General features: G+C 40.5%; 1 protein-coding gene across 1 annotated transcript in view; it reads left to right on the plus strand.

Annotated features, from left to right (window-relative positions):
- The first annotated feature begins 1,754 nt into the window (after positions 1 to 1,754).
- ptprga (protein tyrosine phosphatase receptor type Ga) overlaps positions 1,755 to 15,091 on the plus strand; it is a 472,388-nt gene continuing 459,051 nt past the window's right edge. The window contains exon 1 of the mRNA XM_062416078.1: positions 1,755 to 1,929. Within this exon, the coding sequence (XP_062272062.1) occupies positions 1,836 to 1,929 (94 nt within the window). The 5' untranslated portion in view covers positions 1,755 to 1,835. The remainder of the gene's footprint in view (positions 1,930 to 15,091) is intronic.

The following is a 15,091-nucleotide window of genomic DNA, read 5'->3' on the forward strand; positions in this document are numbered from 1 at the left end:
TAGCAAGAAAAACCTGTTTCAGTGTTCATTTGGGGTCCTGACTGTTGTCTTAAGACAGATTTGAAAATGTGTGAACCCATCCTGTAACGGTTTAAAACTGGTTTCTTAAAACATTGATAATATTTTTAAATGTGCATTTTCAACATCTTTATGGGTTAAAAACTGAGAGCACCTACTTTCCCCATGATTCAAGGGAGGTCAGTGTGGCAAGACCAGTTCTCTTTGTCCTTTTAAAAACACTATTAATGACCTGTACTCCATGTAAAGCTTCTCTCCTGTGGAACTATTAGGTGATTTCTTTCTAAATTCAAAGGGAAGTTACTATTAATAGAAAAGCAGTAGAAAAAAAAAGTTTGGGAATTTTAATATTCGAAACTGAAGTGCATAAACTAGAATATATAGTGTGGACTTCTGCACACAGGCAAACGCCTTTGTAGTCATTGTAGATTCTTGAGAGTTATGATAGCGTTTCCTCAGTTCCTATTTTTAATGAGTTCCTCTTTTTAATTGAGTTCATATATGTTTATTTTTTTTTTGTTTGTTCTGAATATGTAAAGCACTCTGTGTTGCATCGCAATGTATGAAAAGTGCTATACAAATAATGTTGGATTGATTGACAGTCAAAAGTCAGATACAGAGTTTCAGAAAAAAGCTTGTTTCCTCAGGCCATGAACCCGGTCCTCTGACTTTGCCTTGTTGTCTAGAAGATCTTCTGCATCAACATAAACAATGTGAGATCTATCTATCTATCTATCTATCTATCTATCTATCTATCTATCTATCTATCTATCTATCTATCTATCTATCTATCTATCTATCTATCTATCTATCTATCTATCTATCTATCTATGTGTGTGTGTTTATCCTACCGTGTATCATATACTTCACTACATTTCATCAAATGTTATCTAATCCTGCTTGCCTTTGAACTGGTTGAATACATAATCCCGGTGGTGATGTTAAATGGAGATGACTACAGTTTGCATTGCTTTAGTCTAAATGATGCCAGTGATTGATTCAATAGGCCTTTTAAATCATAACTGAACACACACCTTCCAGATTGAGCTCCTTCTAGGACAAAATCTTGTTGAATTGTGGAATGGGGGGTGCTTTGTCTAATGTGGATCTATTTTGGGGTCATTAATATGAACAAAAAGCTGGAGGACCCTCTGGAGAGCACAAATCTATTATTACCTATCATTATGGGACGTGTGCATGCTATTATACTGAGCAACTGTACGTTCTCTCGCCGGCGCTAGGATCCAGAGGAATGACCCCCCCCCCCGCCCCCCTCTCCATCCTTCCTTACTCACTCTCTCTCCCCTCAAGACTGTTTTAAAGTCTCTGCCAGACTTGGGCTCACACGCTACTTCCCGGATGGATGAGGGAATGGAAAGCTTCCAGCACCTCTCCATCACCAACATCAACACCGACTGTCTCCTCGCTGTGTGCCCGACCAGCGCTGCCTGCACCGCCGCAGCCACGGGAGCGACGACCCGCTGTATGGACCGCTGCTGCTAGTCTCCTCTAACCCGTTTTTTTCTTTTCTTCCTCGCTGCATACACACGCTCCTCCACAACCACACACCTCCAATAGTATCCGAGTGTTATGCTCGTATCCGGGAATATCGGGGGGATTTTGGGAAAGACTCTTGACTGGACCTCTAACAACATTTCTCCTCCGCCCTCCACCTCCACCGTGCCCAGTCTCCGTCTGCGCTGCGTCTCTGGCGCTGCTCTTTACGCAGCGAAGGCGTCGCTGATTTGACGGCAAAAGGGAGAAACTCAACAGTTGTTGCTGCTTATTGTTTGCATGTCGACGTGCATATCACTACCATGTGGAGGCTACTACAATCCTGTTGTTGCTGCTGGTGGATTTTCTCCCTCGTTTTGCCTGCCTTCGTGCTCCTCTGGGCCGAGTGTCATCCTGGTAAGTTTCATACCCCTACAAGTCAAACACTGGGCTTTATTGTTGCTCGTGTCTATGAAGGAATGTGGTTATCGTTATGCCTTTGTCAGAGCAAAGCGCATCTCTAATAGGCTGATAGAATAAAGTCCCCTCATTGAATATCCTGTAACGGGTCACTGACTGGGAATGCCGGTGTCGTTTGGCTTGACGCGCTTCCCCGGCTCTGGCACGTCGACTGGAAACTGTCTGAGGTGCAAAAAACAGTGAAAGGATTTAAATGCAGCTGAGTGACCTGTTTGAAGCCCCTCATACTCATTCTAAGCACAACTCTATCAGAGGAGAGAATCTTCCCTGCTTTCTTCCCTCTGGCGGAACTCAGTCCTGCCGCTTTGGCTCTCCAATTCCACATGATTTATTTCCTGTATTTTCTTTTTCTTTTTAACCCTTTAAATAAAAGGAGAGGGAGAGATAAAAAAAATATACATTGTAACTGTCTGGAGAGGCGTTAAAGGAGCGGTTGGGTAGTTGGGACGCGGGTAGATAAAACGGTGATGCCGGCGGCGCGTACGCGAAAGCCGTTATCTCACCGCCTCAAGCAAGACAGCAGGACTGTGAAGCCGCTTCACATACTCACACACACTACCCCAAAATTGCACTTGAGACTTAAATCTGTGCTGAGGGGAAAGCAGACCTCATGTCTGTGTTTGGGGATGTCATGTAGACGACAGGGGGGATCCACGTCTAAAAGAACCCATATGGTTGTGTAGCACTTTCAATTCTACATCTGAATAGTGAAACAACGCTGTCCTACATCCTTACTTTCTCTAATTGGGATAATTTCCAGCTATTATGTAATCGAACTGAACGATTTCCTTCATTAATTTTGCAAAAGAAACCCTCTGCTCCAAATATGGCAAAATCAAAGATCCCTGGGTCCTGGACTCCAGTTTTTTGAAGTCCAAAGCCTCTTTCCTTTAAAGCCGCAGGAGCTTATATCTTAGCAGTAACCACTTTTTAGTTTGTACTCTCAGACTGCAAGAAAGAGAAATATGTTGTATCAATTTGGACATAAATCAAATAAATCAAATTTGACCTTGACCAGAGTGGCCCTTTACATTACATTCCTCCAGCTGTGGAAGGTCCTAGAAATGTCTCTTAGACACTTTCACAGGCTGTCCAACCCTGCAGGAGCTTTACTCATTTCATTGTGGAGTTGCAGTGTTCTCATTGTCATCTTCAGTCACCCATCCAGCCTTAAAAATGGATTTATAATATATGCATTTGTGATGATCATTTTCATAAAGTAACGCCATCTGGGAGCATCTTTGTTCTCTGATATGAATGGATTATATTGAGTTAGATATTATTCAGTAGGACTGGATAGTATGGGCAAATGGTATCCGACCAGTTATCTTCATATTATTGTCATCATTTTAGACACGTTCTTTCTACACAAATGTAGAAAGAATGATGCATCTGTAATGTGAACACAGAGTGATATAGAGGTATTGACTGTTTGTCACACCCAGCCAGAGCAGTCAGTAATTTAGCTTGTAAAACCATAAAATGACACATTTATAATGTAACCCTATACAATATAATGAGAAAAAAATCCCTGACGCTATCTAACTGTCGCCATGTCCTGATTTTTTATATTGTATTGATGTATCACCCGGTTCTGCTCTCATACGTGTGTAACAGTGAGGTGAACAAATCAGGCTTCACAAATTGTGTCTTTGTAGTAATCTGAGGAGTGAAATATTGACTCCACTGGACCTTCCAGACCCCAGCCTGAGGAGCCACTGTAGTGTTAAAATTCATGGAGCTCTGATACGACGCGTCATCACAGAGCCGGTTAGTCGGACAGTATTAGCCTACTTTTCTGCTCGCCCGGATTAGCTCTTATATGTCTTATGAGTCTTAAGAGACGTCATGTAACACACATAGAATGAAAGAGAGTGTCAGAGAGCAAAAGATAATACTGCCCTGTTGACCACTGAACAAACTTCTGAACTGAATAAATCCATACTGGTATTCATGCACTGGTATGAACTCACAGACTCAGTTTTAGAGATGAGGGGACTCTCTTGTTAGGCATTCAGAGTTTTTGCGTGTGTGTCGTGCCTCCCCATTTTTCATCTCACATTCCATCTGATCACAAATCTGGAGAGAAATCAAGTCGAGTGAGCCGAGAAGTGAAAGAGAGCTGCTGTGAGAAATGGATGGCACTGATGGATGGAGGGATGGGTTTGAAGAATAGTGTGTCTCACAGGGGGAGAATTTAGTTGTGATCTGCAAAAACATATGGATTGTTTGTATTGTTTAAAAGTCATGTTCCTCAACAAACCAAATATTCCAAGATGAATAAAAGAATATGCATGAATACATTTCAATGAAGACATAATAGTCAGTAATTAATATTAGGCTCATGAGCAGTTAAAACATGTCACCGTGTTTACTGAAAAAAATAATAAAATATAATCCATACAATAATTTAATCTGATGCTTTTATCAACTTTAAATAATGTTAAAAGACACATTTAACATTTTTGGGAAAAAATGAAAAGCAGTTTTTGATGACATACAGCAGCCGGTCACTTTGTCTTTTGAAAGATTACAAATCTATACAAAAAAAGACCAAAACAAAAAAAAAGAACATCTTTTTGTCTTGGGACAAATCTAATTTGATGAAATATAACCTATGCACAGGGAAGGGATGGACAGATATTGATGGATATTTGGTTGCCAGTTTGTGATGCTTTAGCGACATGATGAATGTCTGAGGAAGTGGGCATTGTCACAAAAGGGCAAATCCATGGCTCGGGATGTTGTGTATTGAAAATCTCTCTCTCTCATTCTCTACTTGACCTCTTGCACTCCTCTCTCTTCGGTCGGTTCGGCCGCATGCAGGCACGCTACCGGCTTCAGGCGAGCCTAAGGTGGCTGGTTCATGTTGAATGGCTGGCAGATGATGTAGAAACAGAGATGAGTGTGCTTCTCTCCTGCTGGGCATCATCATCCGCAGACTCTCAGCGCTGCTCTCCTTAGCTCCTGCCCGCTCCTCTTTTCTATTAATAAGGCTCTTAGCCGGAGATTGGGATACAAAAGCACAGGAAAAAGCAAAGTCGGCTTTCCATAAAAAAATATGTAACCCGTGGGCCACATGCAAATGTGGATCACTTTGGTGGTTGATGATGTATAATCAACTAAAAGAAACAGCGTCCAGAGGATTCATTTTTAGCCTTTTTGAAGTGTGGAGATGACGTGGAGAGGTTTTGAAAAGATTAATATTACATGGTGTTGAAAGATGGGCATTATCTAAACATTTTTTACTATATATGCATTCATAAATAATTATTTTCACATGTATGTTGTTTCATTTTCATCTTGCAGTATGTTAAAAAGGGATCCATTCATGTATATCTGTCAGTATTATGAGACGGATGAAAGATGGATCCCTGCAAGAAGATTTTGATTAAAAAAAAGAAAAGAAAAAAAAAGAAATAACCAATATTCAGAAGGACCCGACATTAGACATAACACCTTACAATGGAGATAATTGAAATAGCATCACGCAACACATTTGTCGGATAATAGTGATGCTCATGTAGTCTTTTACATGGCATTCTATGAGGGTTAGGATGTTTTAAATTCTGCTTTAAATTACTTGACCAGCTTGTGTGAAATTTGGTAAATATTCTCACTCCCTTTAAAATTTGCAATGCGGTACATATTAGAAAAAGGCAAATAGAAGCTGTCCGGGAAAGGTGTGAGTGATTTTTATCGTGTCATGTATATGTGCTTTTGTATTTGCCTGCTGATTCCGAAAGCATATAGCTCATCTTTGAAGCTACTCCCTGTGTTTTCCTCAACCAAGAAGCTATGACGGCTGCAATCACAGCCTCATCTCCAACCTGCAGTGTTGGGAGAGCGTCGCTAAGCGCTTCATCGTCTGAGCTTTCAAAGAGTAGAGAGCTTTGTTTATCCTGGAGTCCACCTTAATAATGTCACACCTCATTGCATAGTAACACCCGTAATGATTCAGTCAAGTGCCACTGGACATACAGGAAGTTTGTGCAGCGCTGTCATGTCTGCACGGCTGACCTGACTGCTGCCATCACGCCCCCGGTTGCCTACATAATGGCCGGTTTGCAGCCACGCAAACATCTGCTTTTTTTTTGCTGGGTTTTTTTTGGGCTGGAAAGCAGTGAAAATCCCAGCGAGGTGTCGGCTAGCTGACACAGGGCATCACTTTTCCTCTTCCGTCTGCGGCGTGCGGTGTCAGCGTCGAGGCATCACGCCCCTGTCACTGCGCTGCACTTCAGCCCTGGGTTAACCAAACACATGAGCGAGGGAGAAAGAAAGAAAAGAAGGAAGACAGAAGAGACTGGGAAAAGAAAGATGTTTGGCCTTCAATCTGTCGCTTTCCGCTGTGAAAAATGAATGGGCCCTGTCGCTCCTGGCTGGGAGGAAAAACAGAACAGTCATTGTAATCTCACAACAAGCGCCTGAGCTAGCACATCTTCTCACCCCCACAAACACACACCCCTCCCTCCATCTATCTCCGTCTCTTTCCTCCCTTATATTCTTAATTCACCCTCCTTTTCTCTGCTGAGAGAGTGTAAGCGCATACACGTGCACCTTTTCTGCCTCTTTTTTTTAATGCAGGGACAAATGAGACAAGTAGGTTTGTTAATGATTCTAAGCAGGCTTCTGTGTCAACAACCTTTTCTCTGAGCCTTTTTGTTGCAGTGATACGGGGGGAAGGTTGACATTTAGGGAAGGGATTGGATATGCTTCGTGGCTCTCGGTTACCAACATTATCATCATCATCATCTCAGTGCTCACCGAGCTATTATCTGGCCTCTGCTGTGGCCAGAAAAATGCTTGTACGTCGGCTCACAGGTCACTTTATCAGTCAGCGCAGGGCCTGTCTACGCCACCAGGCTTTCCTTAATAGATTGATTAAAAGATACCGTGTCATGTTTGTGTGTATGTAAGATGCAGCAGGAGTAGGAGGGGTGGTAGTTACCCGAATATGATGCCGCTTTGGTAGCTGTTGCCTTGTCATTAGGAGGGAGCTGCTTGAGAGACAGAGAAGGAAGGAATCGGGAGCTAGATAATTGGAAAAAAAAGAGAAAACATCCTTTCTTGTGTGCTATTGATTTTTAGCAGGAAATGATGCTGTTTTGTTGCACAAAGGGGGAAACTACGGAGAAATAGGTCTGATAATGATAACAATGGTAATGATGATATTAAGTGCAGAGGCGTTAATGATATCTCAAGAATACGATGAATGAAGCGACTTCCGTTGAGGCGCAAGGCAAGATGGCAGCACAGCACTGAGCACTGACATAACACCCTCCTGTTTCATGGCTCAGTATTAACATAAGTTTCATTAAGAGAAATGTTTGTCTGACACGGTTCAACTAAGAAACAAGATTTCAGTAGACAGCACCAAGCTAGCAATTCATCAGAGGAAACAGCTATGTTAATGAAAAACAGCGGCCACAAAGATGGAAGCAAAAAATGGTGTTGGAAAAACTAAGGTATATATATCATATAACATAAAATATTAATGAGCTGCAACATAAATCTATCAATTGAAAAGATTGGCTCTATACGTCCATTCAATTTCTTCCTGTAATTAACCTCACAGTTATTCACCATCAGCTAGATTGTTGTTTGGAAATGAATGCTTTTGTAAACAACAACCTTGGTAAACTCTATTGAGCTCTCAAGCATCTGCGTCCCAAGTATTTAATCTTTTTATTATGGACGAATCTCTTTATAACTGGTGTCTGGAGGGTAACTAATTAATCTGATAAAGAACATAACTTATTCTTTACAACACATAAAAGTTTCTCTTGAATAGATCACATCCTTGTATCCTTGGTTTTCTGCCTCCAGTACACTAAATAGATATTTTTTGCGTAAACATCTATCTGATCACAACCCAGTCATGTACTTTTAATAATGGGAACATAAAAAATAAAGCTACCCTTCTAAAATATGACACATTGATAACATGATTGAAATCTGAGTGAATTTATACATTTAAAGAAAAATAGTGTCTGGTTGGTGGTTTGGGCCTCCATCAAGAGTTTCATACAAAATAATGCTGTATAACACCACTTCAAAAGATTTGCACCCTAAAAGAATAATGTAATACTGAATGTTCTTAAAAGGACACACAGTAACACATTAAAATGAGTTCAAAACAAAACAAAGAAGACAGAGATGGATCAATAGTACCAAACATACGTATTATGCAGAAGGCAGCAGACCTAGCCATCTTATAGCGCTAAATCTCAAACAACAAGAAACTAAAAGGTCCATACCAAATCCTCAAGAGACAGTGGCTGGGGCAATAATCAGCCCAGATCAAATGGGCTTTATCAGGTGATGTCTCAACTCTGACGATATTCACTGGCTCACATAAAGTCCTGCCTACCTGTGGCTTGCTATTTCTTGATGCTGAAATGGCGTTTGATCATCTTGAATGGCCATATCTTTAGAGGGCTCTAATAGAATATAAGTTTGGAAATGAATTCATCAATATAATTAAAACACTATATGCTAATCTTTCGGTCCGGGTATGTGTGGGAGGAGGCTTCTCAGATTAATTTGACATAGAACAGGGCACAAGGTAAGAGGATTTTCTGTGTCCTTCCATCTTTAATATTTCTATCAAACCCTTTGTACAATAAATTAGGTAATGCCTTTAGATTTTCCTTTTTACAATAGATGCATCAAACCTACTATCATTCTATGCATACAACACATTAGTTTATACTACAGATGTTCAGCAACACTCCCGTTTGTTTTAATACACAGGAACACTTTGAACATCTTTCAGGATGCACATTTTTCTGTCATAATCAGTACTGATGAGGTTTAATACATACAAAATTAAACTGTCCCTCCCTTTGTAGATGAATGTCATATGGAACAGGGATAACTTGCACCAGATTAAAAGACTATCCTCTCATAGCTATGTCTACCAAAAGAATGTGGTTTATATTATGGATCCATTTTGACTCATCTCCTATGAGTGTTGAGAGCAGCAGAAAAACTAACTTAAAATTTAAAAGCATATGGTGCCGGCCATTTCCAATATGGAACAATAGCCACCTTCTGTGTGAGGGAAAAAAACATTCACTACCAAAAACTTGGGAGGATAAAGGTATTATACCTCTTGAAGATATTAATGGGGCAAACACTAACCTTAACTTTCAAGAATTTATCTCTCAATATAATATTGATAAACACTCTTTTCTTCTCCTTCAGAGTAAGGTCAGCCTATAAAGCCAACAAGATACCCTGGGGACCAGATTTAAAAGACCATCCTATTTCAAGTTGAATACAGAGTGTCCCAAAACAGATAGTGTCATATATCTATGGTAATTTAAACTTCCAGAAAGATATGGTTATATCAGGAATGAAAGCTTGGACAGGGACATATCTGAATTTGGACATGACTTAGACTAAAATGCAGATTGGGATAATTTTAGTGGTGCTTCAAAAAACCCAAATCCTCAGTATACATTTGAAATTTTGTCATAGAAAATATCTAACACAGAGAATAAGACATTGAATGGAGCTGGTACATGACCTATATAGTTCCTTTTTTGGTCTCATTGAACCACATTTCCCACCTGGCAGGCCTGACTGCAGCTAAGAAGACGATAGTCCAGCATTGGAAACCTCATGAGATTTCAAGAATTCACTGGCGTCAGACGTTTTTGGACATTTTGTTATCTTGAACTATCATCAGTAAGAGTCAATGATGCAAGACCAAACACAATTTTAATCTGGACAAATCTGTTATCTAATTGATAAGATCTTCTAGCAGGGAGGGGAGAGGGGTAGTTAGGTTAAACAATTCAAATGTATTTGGCAACCTGTTGTATTGCCTGTAATTTATTGATGTTGCCATGAAATATAAATGATATGATGAATATGATGAGTGGAGCCAACCATGAAGCACCATCTTATTTTTTTTTTTTTCGATCAGCGCTTCTGCTCAGCTGAGCGTGCCTTTGCGTTTTTTAATCTGTTTCTCATCTTTTTTTTTCCTTTGCACCTCAAAAGCCTGTGGCCCCACAGTGCAGCTTGAAAATGGTGAAGAACAGGAAAGACAGAGCTGTCTTGCCTTCCTCTCTTGCTGGGCCCCATTGCTCTCAGAGTTAATGGGCTGCTGAAAATAAGGCTCGCTCTTCAACCACTACCAGGCTTTCACTTTTTCTTCTCCTTCCTCTCCCTCTCCATTGTTCCACTTCATTGTTTTAATCAAGTCCACTGCTGGTTTATTTGGAGAGGAGGGGGAGTTCCCCTATCATTTTCTGGAAGTTGCCTCTCGAATTTTAGCTCAGTCAGGCCTGCAAGAGCTGCTTTCCGAAAGCATTGTCAACCCCCGCCATCCTCCCACCTCTTCCCACTTTTCTCACTCTGTTCATTCTGCTTTGCTAAGTCTTGTTTGCTTCCGGCAGGGTTTCGCGTTAGCTGCCATATGTTCTGCTTCCCCCTGCCATTATCACCATTATTCTTCTGAAGCAGTCTGACTAATGCTTCTGGAAAAAGCCTTAAACCAGCATCATACATACTTTGAAGCACTGTCTATATTCTATAGCTTCAGCTGTATTGTCTTTAAAGAGAAAAACACCAGCAGGACGCACTTGGTCTGCATGTGTGAAGGAATTGTACCCATCAATCAGTTTGACATTTCTGTCGGGCTGGAGATTGATCCTCAATAATATTTTGGTGCTGAGTGAAATCATCAGTGTCAAGGTAGTGAAAGCTGGTATCATGGGCACATTAGTAATCTTATTGACTTATTCTCTGATCAAAAGCTGCTTTTTTCAAGACAACTTTTTTTCAAATTTGAGAAGTTTTTTGCAAAAGCTGCATTAGCTGAAATATTTTGGCCACCTGGGGGCAGAAGAGCTCCACAACAAGCTGAATAACACAACCACTGACATATTACTGACTGTTAAGTAGAAACACTGACAACCAATTGCCTACTCATACTTAGGAAAAGACTGTCCTTTTTCAAGTAGAATACAGAGTGCCCCAAAACAGATAGTGTCATATATCTATGATCATTTAAACTCCCAGAAATATATTGCTACATCAGGAATGAAAGCTTGGGACAGGCTAAAAAAACACTGCAGAGTTGGTTTGTTTCTACAAACAACCTCCTTTATATAGCAAACAGTAATTTGATCCAATGTTAATATAACATATTCATTAGTACAGATTTGAATAGTAGGAAGAAGATGTTATTTCGGAATTATGTGTAAAAACAGCATAGTTTTGTATTGGTAGTGACACTTGGCACTATAAAGATTTGAAACAATACAGAAACTTACAGGCAACAGCAGCAGAGTAAAAGAGATTAGTTGAATGTACTTCTGGCAAAAAGACCTGGTACACTTCTTCCTTTTTTGTCTCCAATTCCCTCTTGGTAAACCAATAAATGCTGCAAGACACCCTGGCAGGCTGTGGTTGCGTGCAGGCAGATACACAACAAAGAGAGGGAAAAACAAAGAGAAAAGAGAAAGACAGAGAGACAGCCCGAGATGCTGATGAGAGTGGAGAGGTGTATGCAGCTAAACCCTTTTTTTCATTTTGCTAAGCGCGATGCCAGGGGAGCTTCTGTGTCACTGTGCAGGGCTGCTGAGTGTTAAAAGGAGCTTAGACTGACAGGCTGTCGGCCGGCATGGAGGCTGACGAGCCTAACCGACGGCGACACCAAACAAACACCGGGAGGTGAGGGGAGAAGGAGATTAGATGGGAAAACAAATGGACACGGCCAAAGCCAAAAAAAAGAGTTTGCACTCCACCTGCCCCTGAGATTGAAACTTGTGACACCGCCAGTTCATTTTGGAAGTTGTAAGATGCAATTTGACGGGATATTCCTCACAGAGAGGTAGCTGACGGTTGCCAGGTGGTGGTTCTTTTGGCCACTGGTGCTTCTTCCCCCTCCACCGCCACCTTGGCACATGTCAGGTCTTTCAGACACTTTGTGTTCTTTTGTCAGGCTCGATAGGTGGCCATTCACTCTGGAGCCGTGACAGCTCTCCGATACACCAGTGAAAGGTGTAGATGGGTGTTCCTGCCATTTCCCAGAATGCTTTCTCATTTTGAATGGTGAAATGCACTTCACTCGACTTCCATCAGTCATCCCTGCTGACAGTGGAATGGAAGCAGCTGCTTTCTCCCTGAGAAAGGTGAAAGAAATGTCACCATCTTACTATGATATTTGGTGTGTCACACAACAGTCCTCATGTTTTACTCAACAGTTTAGTCAGCCTTTCTGTCACTTCTTTTTCTTCTTCTTCTTGGCCTTTTACCTAGCTGACTCCCTACTTTTTCTACTGTTATTTTTCTTTTTACCTTCCACTGTTCATTTCTCCATTCTTTTCAACTCATTTTTTCTTTATGTAGTTATTGTGCTCTTTCCACTTCCACTCTTTTCAATACTGTATGTATTGTCATTCTTTTTGCTCCCCATTTCATATTCGCTCTTTGGTCTTTTCTACCCCCTTCTCTCACTTCTTCTTGCACTTTTCCCTTTCTTCTCACATTTTCTTTTTCATTCATACTGTTTTTTTAAAATAATTTTTGCTCTTCCATCTTCCCCTTTTCCCTCCATTTTAATCTTTTCTTTCTTTTTTGTCCTCCTTTCTGTCCCATTTCCCATCTATCAACTTTTTCTTAATTTCTCTGTTTGTTTTTCCCACAATCATTTTTCTCCACCCTTTTCATCGTCCTCTCTTCATTTTTTTGTTCCCTGTTCTCCATCTCCCCCCCCCCCCCTTTCTGTCTTTCTTTCTGATTCATAGGGCAGTATTTCTTGTTGGCCCCCTGGGTGTCTCTCTGTGGTCACATTAACATGCTTCTGTAACCATGAATTATTATTCACAACACATTATAGATCACACACACACACACACACACACACACACACACACACACACACACACACACACACACACACACACACACACACAAACACACATGCACACACACAATAACTTATTTTACAGTTCTTAAGTGCTCAACAAAGTAGCATTTGCAGTAAAAGTAATTAATGAATCAAGGAAGAAAGCAAGAAAATTAAGACTCAGGTTCAATCTCAAAGTTGGCATCAAGATGCAAAATGTTGAAGACACTTTAGGACACCCTTTAAAATCTCCTCCTTGACTGTTAATGAGGAAATAAATAAGATATTATCCTTTTATGAAGATAAACAGCCACTATTGCCTTAGACACACTTAGAGGAACCCAAACACTGGCTGTTTACAACCCAGGTCTTATTTTTGTAGTTTTTAGCTATCATCACCATCAGTGATAATCATCTTCTACTCAGTAGGTTAATTGCTGATCTGGCTGCTGGGACTTGTTCAAGGGAACAACACACATTTTCTACATGGAGACTAGTATGCTTATATGATGACTAGTCCTCAGCTTTGTACAGCTGTGAAAAACAGGTTTGTATTATTCTATGTGGCTGTGGAGAAACGTATTACTCGAGTGACATGATCAGGTCACAGCGAACTTGTAACACAAAGTCTGTGTTATGAGCTGGAGATGTGGACTTCAAAAGATGCAGGTGTTTACCAGGTAGGGGATCTAACAGAAAGATGCTATGCAGTTGTATTACTGGAAGTGAAGGATCCACAGTTTTTTAGAGTTTGATACATGCATTTGATCTCATTTTAATGTATTTTTTAACTACACCAACAGTGCAACACTGACTACTAGAAATTAGGTTTATATACGACTACATTGTTTTCCTAACTATGTTGCGTTAACAAACTCTCTAACCTTTGCCTGGATTAGGTTCATATGAACAAATGAAGCTACATTTCTAGATGGTTGGGGTGCAGGGCGGGTCTGCAACTACAGCATCCTGTCTCCCACATGTGGTTAGGTTTGGGCAACAAAAGCACTTTTGTGAAAGATTGTGGTTTCGTTTGGATATAACATGGGAGATGATTCATTCAGTGTCAACATCATCATCATTTTCTCATCTTGTTTAAAGAAAACATTATTTGGGCAACATCACACATCAACATTTATATCAAATGTATTTGCTGTTATAGTTTAGTTAACATCATTTCCGCTGTTCATCTTTGGATTAAGCTCATTTTCACTTTCAATTAGGAAGACAACATAATGAGGAAACTTAGATTTACCAGTGTAAAAGTCTGACTGTCTATGTCCATGTTTACAATCCCAGAACTCAGCTTCAAAGTAATTATGATTAATGTTCTTTTAACTGACCAGAAAAAAGGAGCAAACCTATTAAAATATAAGCTAACTTTTTTGATTGTCAGTTTTTATTTTTTGTGTGTAAGGTCATGTAGAAAGGTAGATAAGAAGAGTGTGTTTTTGCTTAGCTAAGCTGCAGCTCTCAGTGTGCTTACCACCAAGCTTGTTTTACCACTCAATCAGACCAGTGTTGGGAATGTTCATCCATCAATCCCCCCCTCCTCTCCTGCCTCTCACTTATTAATTTTTTGCACCCCCCGTCCCCCCAGAACACACACACACACACACACACACACACACACACACACACACACACACACACACACACACACACACACACACACACACACACACACACGCACACAATCTCACATAAGCAGCTTCCAAACAAAAGTCGATGCCTGCACTCCAATCTCACAGCTACCCGTGATTTGTATCTTGGTCAAATATTTACAAAGAGAGCACAGACCTTTTTATCTGCCCCGTTTTTCACTTCTTGTGTTGTGCACGTCTCCATTGAGTCACTCAACTGTGATCTGTTTAAAGTCAATAAGGGAGCTTTAGCCAAATGAGATGGCTGTTGATCAGCAGTGAAAGTAATCTTTTCTAGTGGGAACATTCGGTGTAAAAAGCACACAAGTGCAATTTTACAACATTTACATCAGAAACCAAACAAACTTGCAATGTTTGCGTATTTGTCTAAAAGTGCATCCAACATGTATTCATTAATATTTCAGAATTTCAGATTGAGACATTAAAACATTTCTAGAAGGGATCTCTGACATTGTTCCATAGCCCCCTGCTATTACTATTACTCCTGATGATGCTGAAGACACTTCTTAAGAAGAGTTAGCTGCTGGAGAGAGGGAGAGAGAGACAGAGAGACACAGAGAGAGACCCCCTT

Source organism: Scomber scombrus, chromosome 3, assembly GCF_963691925.1.
Source record: "Scomber scombrus chromosome 3, fScoSco1.1, whole genome shotgun sequence".
Lineage (NCBI taxonomy): Eukaryota > Metazoa > Chordata > Actinopteri > Scombriformes > Scombridae > Scomber > Scomber scombrus.